This window comes from Salmo trutta, unplaced genomic scaffold, assembly GCF_901001165.1.
Source record: "Salmo trutta unplaced genomic scaffold, fSalTru1.1, whole genome shotgun sequence".
Taxonomy (NCBI): Eukaryota; Metazoa; Chordata; class Actinopteri; order Salmoniformes; family Salmonidae; genus Salmo; species Salmo trutta.
In genome coordinates, this window is record NW_021822710.1 from 287,056 (window position 1) to 303,842 (window position 16,787).

Sequence of the window (16,787 nt, forward strand, 5' to 3'; positions counted from 1 at the left end):
CCTTCTCTCTCTCCCTCCAGACAGTAGACCAGCCAGCCCCATCTCCTTCTCTCTCTCCCTCCAGACAGTAGACCAGCCCAGCCCCTCTCCTTCTCTCTCTCCTCCAGACAGTAACCAGCCAGCCCCTCTCCTTCTCGCTCTCCCTCCAACAGTAGACCAGCCAGCCACCTCTCCTTCTCTCTCTCCTCCAGACAGTAGACCAGCCAGCCCCTCTCCTTCTCTCTCTCCCTCCAGACAGTAGAACCAGCCACCCCTCTCCTTCTCTCTCTCCCTCCAGACAGTAGACCAGCCAGCCCCTCTCCTTCTCTCTCTCCCTCCAGACAGTAGACAGCCCCTCTCCTCTCTCTCTCCCTCCAGACAGTAGACCAGCCAGCCCCTCTCTTCTCTCTCTCCCTCCAGACAGTAGACCAGCCAGCCCCTCTCCTTCTCTCTCTCCCTCCAGACAGTAGACCAGCCAGCCCCTCTCCTTCTCTCTCTCCCTCCAGACAGTAGACCAGCCAGCCCCTCTCCTTCTCTCTCTCCCTCCAGACAGTAGACCCAGCCCCTCTCTCTTCTCTCTCTCTCCCTCCAGACAGTAGACCAGCCAGCCCTCTCCTTCTCTCTCTCCCTCCAGACAGTAGACCAGCCAGCCCCTCTCCTTCTCTCTCTCCCTCCAGACAGTAGACCCGCCAGCCCCCTCCTTCCTCTCTCTCTCTCCTCCAGACAGTAGACCAGCCAGCCCTCTCCTTCTCTCTCTCCCTCCCAGACAGTAGACCAGCCAGCCCCTCTCCTTCTCTCTCTCCCTCCAGACAGTAGACCAGCCAGCCCCTCTCCTTCTCTCTCTCCCTCCAGACAGTAGACCAGCCAGCCCCTCTCCTTCCTCTCTCTCCCTCCAGACAGTAGACCAGCCAGCCCCTCTCCTTCTCTCTCTCCCTCCAGACAGTAGACCAGCCAGCCCCTCTCCTTCTCTCTCTCCCTCCAGACAGTAGACCAGCCAGCCCCTCTCCTTCTCTCTCTCCCTCCAGACAGTAGACCAGCCAGCCCCTCTCCTTCTCTCTCTCCCTCCAGACAGTAGACCAGCCAGCCCCTCTCCTTCTCTCTCTCCCTCCAGACAGTAGACCAGCCAGCCCCTCTCCTTCTCTCTCTCCCTCCAGACAGTAGACCAGCCAGCCCCTCTCCTTCTCTCTCTCCCTCCAGACAGTAGACCAGCCAGCCCCTCTCCTTCTCTCTCTCCCTCCAGACAGTAGACCAGCCAGCCCCCTCCTTCTCTCTCTCCCTCCAGACAGTAGACCAGCCAGCCCCTCTCCTTCTCTCTCTCCCTCCAGACAGTAGACCAGCCAGCCCCTCTCCTTCTCTCTCTCCCTCCAGACAGTAGACCAGCCAGCCCCTCTCCTTCTCTCCTCTCCCCTCCAGACAGTAGACCAGCCAGCCCCTCTCCTTCTCTCTCTCCCTCCAGACAGTAGACCAGCCAGCCCCTCTCCTTCTCTCTCTCCCTCCAGACAGTAGACCAGCACAGCCCCTCTCCTTCTCTCTCTCCCTCCAGACAGTAGACCAGCCAGCCCCTCTCCTTCTCTCTCTCGGCCTCCAGACAGTAGACCAGCCAGCCCCTCTCCTTCTCTCTCTCCCTCCAGACAGTAGACCAGCCAGCCCCTCTCCTTCTCTCTCTCCCTCCAGACAGTAGACCAGCCCGCCCCTCTCCTTCTCTCTCTCCCTCCAGACAGTAGCCAGCAGCCCTCTCCTCCCTCTCTCCCTCCAGACATAACAGCCAGCCCCTCTCCTTCTCTCTCTCCCTCCAGACAGTAGACAGCCCAGCCCCTCTCCTTCTCTCTCTCCCTCCAGACAGTAGACCAGCCAGCCCCTCTCCTTCTCTCTCTCCCTCCAGACAGTAGACCAGCCAGCCCCTCTCCTTCTCTCTCTCCCTCCAGACAGTAGACCAGCCAGCCCCTCTCCTTCTCTCTCTCCCTCCAGACAGTAGACCAGCCAGCCCCTCTCCTTCTCTCTCTCCCTCCAGACAGTAGACCAGCCAGCCCCTCTCTTCTCTCTCTCCCTCCAGACAGTAGACCAGCCAGCCCCTCTCCTTCTCTCTCTCCCTCCAGACAGTAGACCAGCCAGCCCCTCTCCTTCTCTCTCTCCCTCCAGACAGTAGACCAGCCAGCCCCTCTCCTTCTCTCTCTCCCTCAGACAGTAGACCAGCAGCCCCTCTCCTTCTCTCTCTCCCTCCAGACAGTAGAACCAGCCAGCCCTCTCCTTCTCTCTCTCCCTCCAGACAGTAGACCAGCCAGCCCCTCTCTTCTCTCTCTCCCTCAGACAGTAGACAGCCAGCCTCTCTTCTCTCTCTCCCTCCAGACCGTAGACCAGCCAGCCCCTCTCCTTCTCTCTCTCCCTCAGACAGTAGACCAGCCAGCCCCTCTCCTTCTCTCTCTCCCTCCAGACAGTAGACCAGCCCCTCCTCCTTCTCTCCCTCCTCCAGACAGTAGACCAGCCAGCCCCTCCTTCTCTCTCTCTCCCTCCCAGACAGTAGACCAGCCAGCCCCCTCCTTCTCTCTCTCCCTCTCGCAGTAGACCCCTCTCCTTCTCTCTCTCCCTCTAGACAGTAGACCAGCCAGCCCCTCTCCTTCTCTCTCTCCCTCCAGACAGTAGACCCAGCCAGCCCCTCTCCTTCTCTCTCTCCCTCCAGACAGTAGACCACCAGCCCTCTCCTCTCCTCTCTCTCTCCCTCCAGACAGTAGACCAGCCAGCCCCTCTCCTCTCTCCCCTCCTCCAGACAGTAGACCAGCCAGCCCCTCTCCTTCTCTCTCTCCCTCCAGACAGTAGACCAGCCAGCCCCTCTCTCTTCTCTCTCTCCCCTCCAGACAGTAGACCAGCCAGCCCTCTCCTTCTCTCTCTCTCCCCCCCGACAGCAAACCAGCCAGCCCCTCTCCTTCTCTCTCTCCCTCCAGACAGTAACCAGCCCCTCTCCTTCTCTCTCTCCCTCCAGACAGTAGACCAGCCCCTCTCCTTCTCTCTCTCCCTCCAGACAGTAGACCAGCCAGCCCCTCTCCTTCTCTCTCTCCCTCCAGACAGTAGACCAGCCAGCCCCTCTCCTTCTCTCTCTCCCTCCAGACAGTAGACCAGCCAGCCCCTCTCCTTCTCTCTCTCCCTCCAGACAGTAGACCAGCCAGCCCCTCTCCTTCTCTCTCTCCTCCAGACAGTAGACCAGCCAGCCCCTCCTTCTCTCTCTCCCTCCAGACAGTAACCAGCCAGCCCCTCTCCTTCTCTCTCTCTCCTCCAGACAGTAGACCAGCCCCTCTCCTTCTTCTCTCCCTCCAGACAAGATAGACCAGCCCCTCTCCTTCTCTCTCTCCCTCCAGACAGTAGACCAGCCAGCCCCTCTCCTTCTCTCTCTCCCTCCAGACAGTAGACCAGCCAGCCCCCCCCTTCTCTCTCTCCTCCCCTCCAGACAGTAGACCAGCCCGCCCCTCTCCTTCTCTCTCTCCCTCCAGACAGTAGACCAGCAGCCCCTCTCCTTCTCTCTCTCCCTCCAGACAGTAAGACCAGCCAGCCCCTCTCCTTCTCTCTCTCCCTCCAGACAGTAGACCAGCCAGCCCCTCTCCTTCTCTCTCCCTCCCATCCAGACAGTAGACCAGCCAGCCCCTCTCCTTCTCTCTCTCCCTCCAGACAGTAGACCAGCCAGCCCCCTCTCCTTCTCTCTCTCCCTCCAGACAGTAGACCCAGCCCCTCTCCTTCTCTCTCTCCCTCCAGACAGTAGACCAGCCAGCCCCCTCTCCTTCTCTCTCTCCCTCCAGACAGTAGACCAGCCAGCCCCCCTCTCCTTCTCTCTCTCCCTCCAGACAGTAGACCAGCCCCCTCTCCTTCTCTCCTCTCCCTCCAGACAGTAGACCAGCCAGCCCCTCTCCTTCTCTCTCTCTCCCTCTAGACAGTAGACCAGCCAGCCCCTCTCCTTCTCTCTCTCCCTCCAGACAGTAGACCAGCCAGCCCCTCTCCTTCTCTCTCTCCCTCCAGACAGTAGACCAGCCAGCCCCTCTCCTTCTCTCTCTCCCTCCAGACAGTAGACCAGCCAGCCCCTCTCCTTCTCTCTCTCCCTCCAGACAGTAGACCAGCCAGCCCCTCTCCTTCTCTCTCTCCCTCCAGACAGTAGACCAGCCAGCCCTCTCTCCTTCTCTCTCTCCCTCCAGACAGTAGACCAGCCAAGCCCCTCTCCTTCTCTCTCTCCCTCCAGACAGTAGACCAGCCAGCCCCTCTCCTTCTCTCTCTCCCTCCAGACAGTAGACCAGCCAGCCCCTCTCCTTCTCTCTCTCCCTCCAGACAGTAGACCAGCCAGCCTCTCTCCTTCTCTCTCTCCCTCCAGACAGTAGACCAGCCAGCCCCTCTCCTTCTCTCTCTCCTCCAGACAGTAGACCAGCCAGCCCCTCTCCTTCTCTCTCTCCCTCCAGACAGTAGACCAGACAGCCCCTCTCCTTCTCTCCTCTCCCTCAGACAGTAGACCAGCCAGCCCCTCTCCTTCTCTCTCTCCCTCCAGACAGTAGACCAGCCAGCCCCTCTCCTTCTCTCTCCTCCCTCCAGACACGTAGACCAGCCAGCCCCTCTCCTTCTCTCTCTCCCTCCAGACAGTAGACACCGCCCCTCTCCTTCTCTCTCTCCCTCCAGACAGTAGACCAGCCAGCCCCTCTCCTTCTCTCTCTCCCTCCAGACAGTAGACACAGCCAGCCCCTCTCCTTCTCTCTCTCCCTCAGACGTAGACCAGCCCCTCTCCTTCTCTCTCTCCCTCAGACAGTAGACCAAGCCAGCCCCTCTCCTTCTCTCTCTCCTCCAGACAGTAGACCAGCCAGCCCTCTCCTTCTCTCTCTCCCTCCAGACAGTAGACCAGCCAGCCCCTCTCCTTCTCTCTCTCCCTCCAGACAGTAGACAAGCCAGCCCCTCTCCTTCTCTCTCTCCCTCCAGACAGTAGACCAGCCAGCCCCTCTCCTTCTCTCTCTCCCTCCAGACAGTAGACCAGCCAGCCCCTCTCCTTCTCTCTCTCCCTCCAGACAGTAGACCAGCCAGCCCCTCCTCCTTCTCTCTCTCCCTCCAGACAGTAGACCAGCCAGCCCCCCTCCTTCTCTCTCTCCCTCCAGACAGTAGACCAGGGCCCCTCTCCTTCGCTTCTCTCCCTCCAGACAGTAGACCAGCCAGACCCTCTCCTTCTCTCTCCTCCCTCCAGACAGTAGACCAGCCAGCCCCCTCTCCTTCTCTCTCTCCCTCCAGACAGTAGACCAGCCCCTCTCCTTCTCTCTCTCCCTCCAGACAGTAGACCAGCCAGCCCCTCTCCTTCTCTCTCTCCCTCCAGACAGTAGACCAAGCCAGCCCCTCTCCTTCTCTCTCTCCCTCCAGACAGTAGACCACCAGCCCTCTCCTTCTCTCTCTCCCTCCAGACAGTAGACCAGCCAGCCCCTCTCCTTCTCTCTCTCCCTCCAGACAGTAGACCAGCCAGCCCCTCTCCTTCTCTCTCCCTCCAGACAGTAGACCAGCCAGCCCCTCTCCTTCTCTCTCTCCCTCCAGACAGTAGACCAGCCAGCCCCTCTCCTTCTCTCTCTCCCTCCAGACAGTAGACCAGCCAGCCCCTCTCCTTCTCTCTCTCCCTCCAGACAGTAGACCAGCCAGCCCCTCTCCTTCTCTCTCTCCCTCCAGACAGTAGACCAGCCAGCCCCTCTCCTTCTCTCTCTCCCTCCAGACAGTAGACCAGCCAGCCCCTCTCCTTCTCTCTCTCCCTCCAGACAGTAGACCAGCCAGCCCCTCTCCTTCTCTCTCTCCCTCCAGACAGTAGACCAGCCCCTCTCCTTCTCTCTCTCCCTCCAGACAGTAGACCAGCCAGCCCCCTCTCCTTCTCTCTCTCCCTCCAGACAGTAGACCACCCAGCCCCTCTCCTTCTCTCTCTCCCTCCAGACAGTAGACCAGCCAGCCCCTCTCCTTCTCTCTCTCCCTCCAGACAGTAGACCAGCCAGCCCCTCTCCTTCTCTCTCTCCCTCCAGACAGTAGACCAGCCAGCCCCTCTCCTTCTCTCTCTCCCTCCAGACAGTAGACCAGCCAGCCCACTCCTTCTCTCTCTCCCCCAGACAGTAGACCAGCCAGCCCCTCTCCTTCTCTCTCTCCCTCCAGACAGTAGACCAGCCAGCCCCTCTCCTTCTCTCTCTCCCTCCAGACAGTAGACCAGCCAGCCCCTCTCCTTCTCTCTCTCCCTCCAGACAGTAGACCAGCCAGCCCCTCTCCTTCTCTCTCTCCCTCCAGACAGTAGACCAGCCAGCCCTTCTCCTTCTCTCTCTCCCTCCAGACAGTAGACCAGCCAGCCCCTCTCCTTCTCTCTCTCCCTCCAGACAGTAGACCAGCCAGCCCCTCTCCTTCTCTCTCTCCCTCCAGACAGTAGACCAGCCAGCCCCTCTCCTTCTCTCTCTCCCTCCAGACAGTAGACCAGCCAGCCCTTTCCTTCTCTCTCTCCCTCCAGACAGTAGACCAGCCAGCCCCTCTCCTTCTCTCTCTCCCTCCAGACAGTAGACCAGCCAGCCCCTCTCCTTCTCTCTCTTCCCTCCAGGACAGTAGACCAGCCAGCCAGTACCACCAGCCAGCCCCCTCTCCTTCTCCTCTCTCCCTCCAGACAGTAGACCAGCCAGCCCCCTCTCCTCCTTCTCCCTCCCTCCAGACAGTAGACCAGCCAGCCCCTCTCCTTCTCTCTCTCCCTCCAGAGAGTAGACCAGCCAGCCCCTCTCCTTCTCGCTCTCCCTCCAGACAGTAGACCAGCCCGCCCCTCTCCTTCTCTCTCTCCCTCCAGACAGTAGACCAGCCAGCCCCTCTCCTTCTCTCTCTCCCCTCCAGACGTAGACAGCCAGCCCCTCTCCTTCTCTCTCTCCCTCCAGAACAGTAGACCAGCCAGCCCCTCTCCTTCTCTCTCTCCCTCCAGAGCAGTAGACCAGCCCCCTCTCCTTCTCTCTCTCCCTCCAGACAGTAAGACCAGCAGCCCCTCTCCTTCTCTCTCTCCTCCAGACAGTAGACCAGCCCCTCCTCCTTCTCTCTCTCCCTCCAGACAGTAGACCAGCCAGCCCTCTCTTCTCTCTCTCTCTCCCTCCAGACAGTAGACCAGCCCCTCTCCTTCTCTCTCCCCCTCCAGACAGTAGACCAGCCAGCCCCTCTCCTTCTCTCTCCTCCAGACAGTAGACCAGCCCCTCTCCTTCTCTCTCTCCCTCCAGACAGTAGACCAGCCAGCCTCTCCTCTCTCTCTCCCTCCAGACAGTAGACCAGCCAGCCCCTCCTTCTCTCTCTCCCTCCAGACAGTAGACCAGCCCCTCTCCTTCTCGCTCTCCCTCCAGACAGTAGACCAGCCAGCCCCTCTCCTTCTCTCTCTCCCTCCAGACAGTAGACCAGCCCCTCTCCTTCTCTCTCTCCCCCAGACAGTAGACCAGCCAGCCCCTCTCCTTCTCTCTCTCCCTCCAGACAGTAGACCAGCCAGCCCTCTCCTTCTCTCTCTCCCTCCAGACAGTAGACCAGCTCCTCTCCTTCTCTCTCTCCCTCCAGACAGTAGACGCCAGCTCCTCTCCTTCTCTCTCTCCCTCCAGACAGTAGACCCCAGCCCCTCTCCTTCTCTCTCTCCCTCCAGACTATACCAGCCAGCCCTCTCCTTCTCTCTCTCCCTCCAGACAGTAGACCAGCCAGCCCCTCTCCTTCTCTCTCTCCCTCCAGACAGTAGACCAGCCCCTCTCCTTCTCTCTCTCCCTCCAGACAGTAGACCAGCCAGCCCCTCTCCTTCTCTCTCTCCCTCCAGACAGTAGACCAGCCCCTCTCCTTCTCTCTCCTCCCTCCAGACAGTAGACCAGCCAGCCCCTCTCCTTCTCTCTCTCCCTCCAGACAGTAGACCAGCCAGCCTCTCCTTCTCTCTCTCCCTCCAGACAGTAGACCAGCCAGCCCCTCTCCTTCTCTCTCTCCTCCTCCAGACAGTAGACCAGCCAGCCCCTCTCCTTCTCTCTCTCCCCCAGACAGTAGAACCCCCTCTCCTTCTCTCTCTCCCTCCAGACAGTAGACAGCCAGCCTCTCTCCTTCTCTCTCTCCCTCCAGACAGTAGACCAGCCCCTCTCCTTCTCTCTCTCCCTCCAGACAGTAGACCAGCCCCTCTCCTTCTCTCTCTCCCTCCAGACAGTAGACCAGCCAGCCCCTCTCCTTCTCTCTCTCCCTCCAGACAGTAGACCAGCCAGCCTCCTTCTCTCTCTCTCTCTCCTCCAGACAGTAGACCAGCCAGCCCCTCTCCTTCTCTCTCTCCCTCCAGACAGTAGACCAGCCAGCCCCTCTCCTTCTCTCTCTCCTCCAGACAGTAGACCAGCCAGCCCCTCTCCTTCTCTCTCTCCCTCCAGACAGTAGACCAGCCCCTCTCCTTCTCTCTCTCCCTCCAGACAGTAGACCAGCCAGCCCCTCTCCTTCTCTCTCTCCCTCCAACAGTAGACCAGCCAGCCCCTCTCCTTCTCTCTCTCTCTCCAGACAGTAGACCAGCCAACCCTCTCCTTCTCTCTCCCTCCAGACAGTAGACCAGCCAGCCCCTCTCCTTCTCTCTCTCCCTCCAGACAGTAGACCCCAGCCCCTCTCCTTCTCTCTCTCCCTCCAGACAGTAGACCAGCCAGCCCCTCTCCTTCTCTCCTCCCTCCAGACAGTAGACCACCAGCCCCTCTCCTTCTCTCTTCCCTCCAGACAGTAGACCAGCCAGCCCTCTCCTTCTCTCTCTCCCTCCAGACAGTAGACCAGCCCCTCCCTTCTCTCTCTCCCTCCAGACAGTAGACCAGCCCCCTCTCCTTCTCTCTCTCCCTCCAGACAGTAGACCAGCCAGCCCCTCTCCTTCTCTCTCTCCCTCCAGACAGTAGACCAGCCCCTCTCCTTCTCTCTCTCCCTCCAGACAGTAGACCAGCCAGCCCCTCTCCTTCTCTCTCTCCCTCCAGACAGTAGACCAGCCAGCCCCTCTCCTTCTCTCTCTCCCTCCAGACAGTAGACCAGCCAGCCCCTCTCCTTCTCCCAGCGCCCTCAGGTCAGCAGTCTGCTGGAAGGGGGAGGGGGCCCTTCACCAGACCAGACATTTCAATTTTTGTCATTTAGCAGACGCTTTTATCCAGAGAGATATAAAGTTGTGAGTGCATGCATTTTTGTACAGACACACTGCCCTCTCTCCCTCCAGACAATAGACTAGTCAGCCCCTCTTCCTCTCTCTCTCCCTCCAGACAATAGACCAGTCAGCCCCTCTTCCTCTGTCTCTCTCTCTCTCTGCCCCAGGGCCCTGGGGGTCAGCAGTCAGCTGGTGGGGGGACGGAGGGAGGGAGGGAGGTAGTCTCGAGCTGCCAGACAGCGGGGGAGGAGGCTGCAGTCTGGGGGAGAGGTGGCTGAGAGTCAGACACCCTCTGAATCACTGATGAATACAGAGGACGACTCCAGACACCACAAATATCCTAGATCAGACAAATGGCAAACCAGTATCAAGTAGTACCCTACGCTATAGGGAATAGGGTGCCTGTTGGGATGCACACAGGGCATTATAGCATTACAACTGTACTAAGACAACCCAGTGTGTGTTATCTGTCACGTTCAGGGCCCATTGAGAGGATCTCCTATCTGTCACGTTCAGGGCCCAGTGAGAGGATCTCCTATCTGCCACGTTCAGGGCCCAATGAGAGGATCTCCTATCTGTCACGCTCAGGGCCCAGTGAGAGGATCTCCTATCTCCTATCTGCCACGTTCAGGGCCCAATGAGAGGATCTCCTATCTGCCACGTTCAGGGCCCAGTGAGAGGATCTCCTATCACCTATCTGTCACGTACAGGGCCCAGTGAGAGGATCTCCTATCTGTCACATTCAGGGCCCAGTGAGAGGATCTCCTATCTGTCACGTTCAGGGCCCAGTGAGAGGATCTCACATCTCCTATCTGTCACGTTCAGGGCCCAATGAGAGGATCTCCTATCTGTCACATTCAGGGCCCAGTGAGAGGATCTCCTATCTCCTATCTGTCACGTACAGGGCCCAGTGAGAGGATCTCCTATCTGTCACATTCAGGGCCCAGTGAGAGGATCTCCTATCTGCCACGTTCAGGGCCCAATGAGAGGATCTCCTATCTGTCACGTTCAGGGCCCAGTGAGAGGATCTCCTATCTCCTATCTGCCACGTTCAGGGCCCAATGAGAGGATCTCCTATCTGCCACGTTCAGGGCCCAGTGAGAGGATCTCCTATCTCCTATCTGTCACGTACAGGGCCCAGTGAGAGGATCTCCTATCTGTCATATTCAGGGCCCAGTGAGAGGATCTCCTATCTGTCACGTTCAGGGCCCAGTGAGAGGATCTCCTATCTGTCACATTCAGGGCCCAGTGAGAGGATCTCCTATCTGTCACGTTCAGGGCCCAATGAGAGGATCTCCTATCTGTAATGTCCAGTAAGAATCCCCCGAGCTGACAAGTTAAAAATCTGTCGTTCTGCCCCCTGAACAAGGCAGTTTAACACACTGTTCCCCGGTAGGCCGTCATTATAAATAAGAATTAGTTCTTAACTGACTTGCCTCGTTAAATAAAGGTTAAATTTAATAAAAGAAGGTGCGACCCAGAGATCAGGTTGTAATTTCCTGTAAGGAGAAAGGAAATGCACTACTTTTGACCAGGCCACCAACCAACAATTCACAAAATGGGACAAACACCAAATTGAGACTCCTCTGTGTACAACATAAAACACCAAATAATGCAGAGCAGAATAAGGTCGATACTCGCTAATTATCAAAATCCAGAAAAGAGCTGTTAAATTCTACAACCACCTAAAAGGAAGCGATTCCTAAACCTTCCATAACAAAGCCATCACCTACAGAGAGATGAACCTGGAGAAGAGTCCCCTAAGCAAGCTGGTCCTGGGGCTCTGTTCACAAACACAAACAGACCCCACAGAGCCCCAGGACAGCAACACAATTAGACCCAAACAAATCATGAGAAAACAAAAAGATAATTACTTGAAATCTTGGAAAGAATTAGCAAAAAAACAGAGCAAACTAGAATGCTACTTGGCCATAAACAGAGAGTACACAGTGGGAGAATAGACAGCGTTACCTCAGGCAGCGTTATCGCCTCAGACAGCGTTATCGCCTCAGGCGGCGTTATCGTCTCAGGCAGCGTTATAGACAGCGTTATCACCTCAGACAGCGTTATCGCCCCAGACAGCGTTATCGCCTCGGGCAGCGTTATCGCCTCGGGCAGCGTTATAGACAGCGTTATCGCCCCAGACAGCGTTATCGCCTCGGGCAGCGTTATAGACAGCGTTATCACCTCAGACAGCGTTATCGCCTCAGGCAGCGTTATCGCCTCGGGCAGCGTTATAGACAGCGTTATCGCCCCGGGCAGCATTATCGCCCCGGGCAGCGTTATCGCCTCGGGCAGCGTTATCGCCCCGGGCAGCGTTATCGCCCCGGGCAGCGTTATCGCCTCGGGCAGCGTTATCGCCTCGGGCAGCATTATAGACAGCGTTATCACCCCGGACCGCGTTATCGCCTCAGACAGCGTTAGACAGCGTTATCGCCTCAGACAGCGTTATAGACAGCGTTATCGCCTCAGACAGCGTTATAGACAGCGTTATCGCCTCAGACAGCATTATAGACAGCGTTATCACCTCAGACAGCGTTATAGACAGCGTTATCATCTCAGACAGCGTTATAGACAGCGTTATAGACAGCGTTATAGACAGCGTTATCGCCTCAGACAGCGTTATCGCCTCAGACAGCGTTATAGACAGCGTTATCGCCTCAGACAGCGTTATCGCCTCAGACAGTGTTATAGACAGCGTTATCGCCTCAGACAGCGTTATAGACCGCGTTATCGCCCCGGACCGCGTTATCGCCCCGGGCAGCGTTATCGCCCCGGGCAGCGTTATAGACAGCGTTATCGCCTCGGGCAGCGTTATCGCCCCGGGCAGCGTTATCGCCTCGGGCAGCGTTATCGCCTCGGGCAGCGTGATCGCCTCAGACAGTGTTATAGACAGCGTTATCGCCTCAGACAGCGTTATCGCCTCAGACAAAGTTATCGCATCAGACAGCGTTATCGCCTCAGACCATCTAGAGAGACATGAGACACACACACCCCTCTCTGGTCTGACTAATGGCCTGTCACACACACACACACACACACACACACACACACACACACACACACACACACACACACACACACACACACACACGCACACACACACACAGGGGAAGGTTGGGAACAAGTAGAGGGGGGTGAGGAACCCAGACACAAAGGGAGGGAGCCCAGTCACTGACTGGCTGACTGGCTTGGCTGAATGAACTTCCCTCAGCTGACTGGCTGGCTGAATGTAGTTCCCTCAGCTGACTGGGCTGAATGTAGTTCCCTCAGCTGGCTGGCTGACTGACTGGCTGGCTGAATGTAGTTTCCCTCAGCTGACTGGCTGAATGTAGTTCCCTCAGCTGGCTGGCTGGCTGGCTGGCTGGCTGGCTGGCTGGCTGAATGTAGTTCCCTCAGCTGACTGACTGGCTGGCTGAATGTAGTTCCCTCAGCTGGCTGGCTGAATGTAGTTCCCTCAGCTGACTGGCTGAATGTAGTTCCCTCAGCTGGCTGGCTGGCTGGCTGGCTGAATGTAGTTCCCTCAGCTGACTGACTGGCTGGCTGAATGTAGTTTTCCCTCAGCTGGCTGGCTGGCTGAATGTAGTTCCCTCAGCTGACTGGCTGGCTGGCTGAATGTAGTTCCCTCAGCTGACTGGCTGGCTGGCTGAATGTAGTTCCCTCAGCTGACTGGCTGGCTGGCTGTATGTAGTTCCCTCAGCTGACTGGCTGGGCTGGCTGAATGTAGTTCCTCACAGCTGACTGCTGGCTGAATGTAGCTCCCTCAGCTGACTGGCTGGCTGAATGTAGTTCCCTCACCTGACTGACCTGGCTGAATGTAGTTCCCTCAGCTGACTGGCTGGCTGGCTGAATGAACTTCCCTCAGCTGACTGGCTGGCTGAATGTAGTTCCCTCAGCTGACTGGCTGAATGTAGTTCCCTCAGCTGGCTGGCTGACTGACTGGCTGGCTGAATGTAGTTCCCTCAGCTGACTGGCTGAATGTAGTTCCCTCAGCTGGCTGGCTGGCTGAATGTAGTTCCCTCAGCTGACTGACTGGCTGGCTGAATGTAGTTCCCTCAGCTGGCTGGCTGAATGTAGTTCCCTCAGCTGACTGGCTGGCTGGCTGGCTGAATGTAGTTCCCTCAGCTGACTGGCTGGCTGGCTGAATGTAGTTCCCTCAGCTGACTGGCTGAATGTAGTTCCCTCAGCTGGCTGGCTGGCTGGCTGGCTGAATGTAGTTCCCTCAGCTGACTGACTGGCTGGCTGAATGTAGTTCCCTCAGCTGGCTGGCTGGCTGAATGTAGTTCCCTCAGCTGACTGGCTGGCTGGCTGAATGTAGTTCCCTCAGCTGACTGGCTGGCTGGCTGAATGTAGTTCCCTCAGCTGACTGGCTGGCTGGCTGAATGTAGTTCCCTCAGCTGACTGGCTGGCTGAATGTAGTTCCCTCACCTGACTGACTGGCTGAATGTAGTTCCCCAGCTGACTGGCTGGCTGGCTGAATGTAGTTCCCTCAGCTGGCTGGCTGGCTGAATGTAGCTCCCTCAGCTGACTGGCTGGCTGGCTGGCTGAATGTAGTTCCTCAGCTGACTGACTGACTGTGAATGTATTCCCTCAGCTGGCTGGCTGGCTGAATGTAGTTTCCCAGCTGACTGACTGACTGGCTGAATGTAGTTCCCTCAGCTGGCTGGCTGGCTGAATGTAGTTCCCTCAGCTGACTGTCTGTCTGTCTGTCTGTCTGTCTGTCTGTCTGTCTGTCACACACCACACTGTAACTGTCTCCTCTTATCTTCTGTAATGAAATCAGTAGATTTGCCTACATTCCATTCAAACAACATCTCAACACAACAACGTAACCCAGCAAGTCCCGTGAAACTGTCATCAGGGTAATATATCTCCCTTCATCACCGTGAAACTGTCATCAGGGTAATATATCTCCCTTCATCACGTATTTCGTCTAAATGTTTTACAGTGTTGGAGTATATGGCAATTACCGAACGATGACAGCAAGACGGTAACGTAACCACAAAACGACCGACAGCGACGTAACGTAACCAAAACGACCGACAGCGAGACGGTAACGTAACCACAAAACGACCGACAGCGAGACGGTAACGTAACCACAAAACGACCGACAGCGAGACGGTAACGTAACCACAAAACGACGGACAGCGAGACGGTAACGTAACCACAAAACGACCGACAGCGAGACGGTAACGTAACCACAAAACGACCGACAGCGAGACGGTAACGTAACCACAAAACGACGGACAGCGAGACGGTAACGTAACCACAAAACGACGGACAGCGAGACGGTAACGTAACCACAAAACGACGGACAGCGAGGTACGTAACCCAAAACGACGGACAGCGAGACGGTAATGTAACCACAAAACGACCGACAGCGAAAACACCGCAACACCAACCAAACACGGATATTTGACTGATAAAAAGTTCCCAAACCATAACCAAATTGTATTTTAATCCCTCTACAACGTGTACATCTCGTTTATAAAACACATCGTTGTTTACATGCGCGTAACCGATAAGTAAAATGTAACATAGTGATAAATCACAGTAATACAAACAGATATCATTTCCGTTTCCCAAAACCGGCACACTGGATTTCCACTACATTTATTACTTACATATCTCCATTCCCTCCGGCTGGGGACCGGTGCCGTTACAGGAACAAATAACATCAGAGTTGTTATTGGGGCTGCCGGGTGCCGTTATGTTTTGCATGGGGCTACCCCGGGGGAAAAAATGGGACTCCGGTAATAAAACCGGACCGGGGTTAGAGGCGCCGTGATCGGCCCTTCAAAACTTCCAGTCTGAGTCTGTCTCCGGTATCCGTTCACATTCGCTTGACAACGACAATATTGTTACCAAGTTTAAAGTCATTTGTTGTTTTTAAAAAGTGTATCCGCATAGCATTTGTTCAGACAAGTACATTCTCAGACTGAGTGAGTAACGTTATCCGACTGGCCGTGCAGTTCCTCTCTCTCCGCTGTACTACCGGGGCACCTCTCTCGCTGTACTACCGGGGAAAACCTCTCCGATCCGCTGAAGGCTTCACGGACTATGGTCCACCCCCCAAAACAAGGAAGCAGCTCTCTTCGACCAGACGTGGAGGAGGAGGGTAGGAGCGACTCGGAGCAGACTGGTGAGGTAGTGACAATAAGGGGTTTTGTTTATGTGGCCCGGGTTACCGCTCTGGGAGGAGTTTACATCGGGTTAGGGTTGGATTGCATTGATGCCCCTCGCTAGGGGCCCGTGTAGGCGTGTTTTGCACTCTGTCTGTCTGTTACAATCACACTAGGCAAAGGGGGGTACCTAGTCAGTTGTAAAGGGGGGGCTACCTAGTCAGTTGTAAAGGGGGGATACCTAGTTAGTTGTAAAGGGGGATACCTAGTCAGTTGTAAAGGGGGGATACCTAGTCAGTTGTAAAGGGGGGATACCTAGTCAGTTGTAAAGGGGGATACCTAGTCAGTTGTAAAGGGGGGATACCTAGTCAGTTGTAAAGGGGGGATACCTAGTCAGTTGTAAAGGGGGGGAAACCTAGTCAGTTGTAAAGGGGGGATACCTATCAGTTGTAAAGGGGGGGATACCTAGTCAGTTGTAAAGGGGGGTACCTAGTCATTGTTAAAGGGGGATACCTAGTCAGTTGTAAGGGGGGATACCTAGTCAGTTGTAAAGGGGGGGATACCTAGTCAGTTGTAATGGGGGACACCTAGTCAGTTGTAAAGGGGGATACCTAGTCAGTTGTAAAGGGGGGATACCTAGTCAGTTGTAAAGGGGGATACCTAGTCAGTTGTAAAGGGGGATACCTAGTCAGTTGTAAAGGGGGATACCTAGTCAGTTGTAAAGGGGATACCTAGTCAGTTGTAAAGGGGGGATACCTAGTTAGTTGTACAGGGGAATACCTAGTCAGTTGTAAAGGGGGGAACCTAGTCAGTTGTAAAGGGGGGTACCTAGTCAGTTGTAAAGGGGATACCTAGTCAGTTGTAAAGAGGGATACCTAGTCAGTTGTAAAGGGGGATACCTAGTCAGTTGTAAAGGGGGGGATACCTAGTCAGTTGTAAAGGGGGATACCTAGTCAGTTGTAAAGGGGGATACCTAGTCAGTTGTAAAGGGAGATTCCTAGTCAGTTGTAAAGGGGGATACCTAGTCAGTTGTAAAGGGGATACCTAGTCAGTTGTAAAGGGAGATTCCTAGTCAGTTGTAAAGGGGGGATACCTAGTCAGTTGTAAAGGGGGGATACCTAGTCAGTTGTAAGGGTAGATACCTAGTCAGTTGTAAAGGGGGGAGACCGTCAGTTGTAAAGGGAATACCTAGTCAGTTGTAAAGGGTAGATACCTAGTCAGTTGTAAGGGGGGATACTAGTCAGTTGTAAAGGGGGGGATACCTAGTCAGTTGTAAAGCCCAGTGAGAGAGGAGAGGGGAGGATAGGGGAGGGGAGGGGAATATAACTCCCTCATAGCCCAGTGAGAGAGGAGAGGAGAGGGGAATATAACTCCCTCATAGCCCAGTGAGAGAGGAGAGGAGAGGGGAATATAACTCCCTCATAGCCCAGTGAGAGAGGAGAGGAGAGGGGAATATAACTCCCTCATAGCCCAGTGAGAGAGGAGAGGAGAGGAGAATATAACTCCCTCATAGCCCAGTGAGAGAGGAGAGGGGAGGAGAATATACCTCCCTCATAGCCCAGTGATAGAGGAGAGGG

The 16,787-nt window shown here is 56.1% G+C and overlaps 1 protein-coding gene across 1 annotated transcript in view; it reads right to left on the reverse strand.

The window, feature by feature from the left end:
- Positions 1–15,072, reverse strand: part of LOC115183960 (low-density lipoprotein receptor class A domain-containing protein 4) — a 36,688-nt gene extending 21,616 nt beyond the window's left edge. Inside the window, exon 1 of the mRNA XM_029744947.1 lies at positions 14,713–15,072. Within this exon, the coding sequence (XP_029600807.1) occupies positions 14,713–14,809 (97 nt within the window). The 5' untranslated portion in view covers positions 14,810–15,072. The remainder of the gene's footprint in view (positions 1–14,712) is intronic.
- Between the last annotated feature and the right edge of the window lie 1,715 nt (positions 15,073–16,787).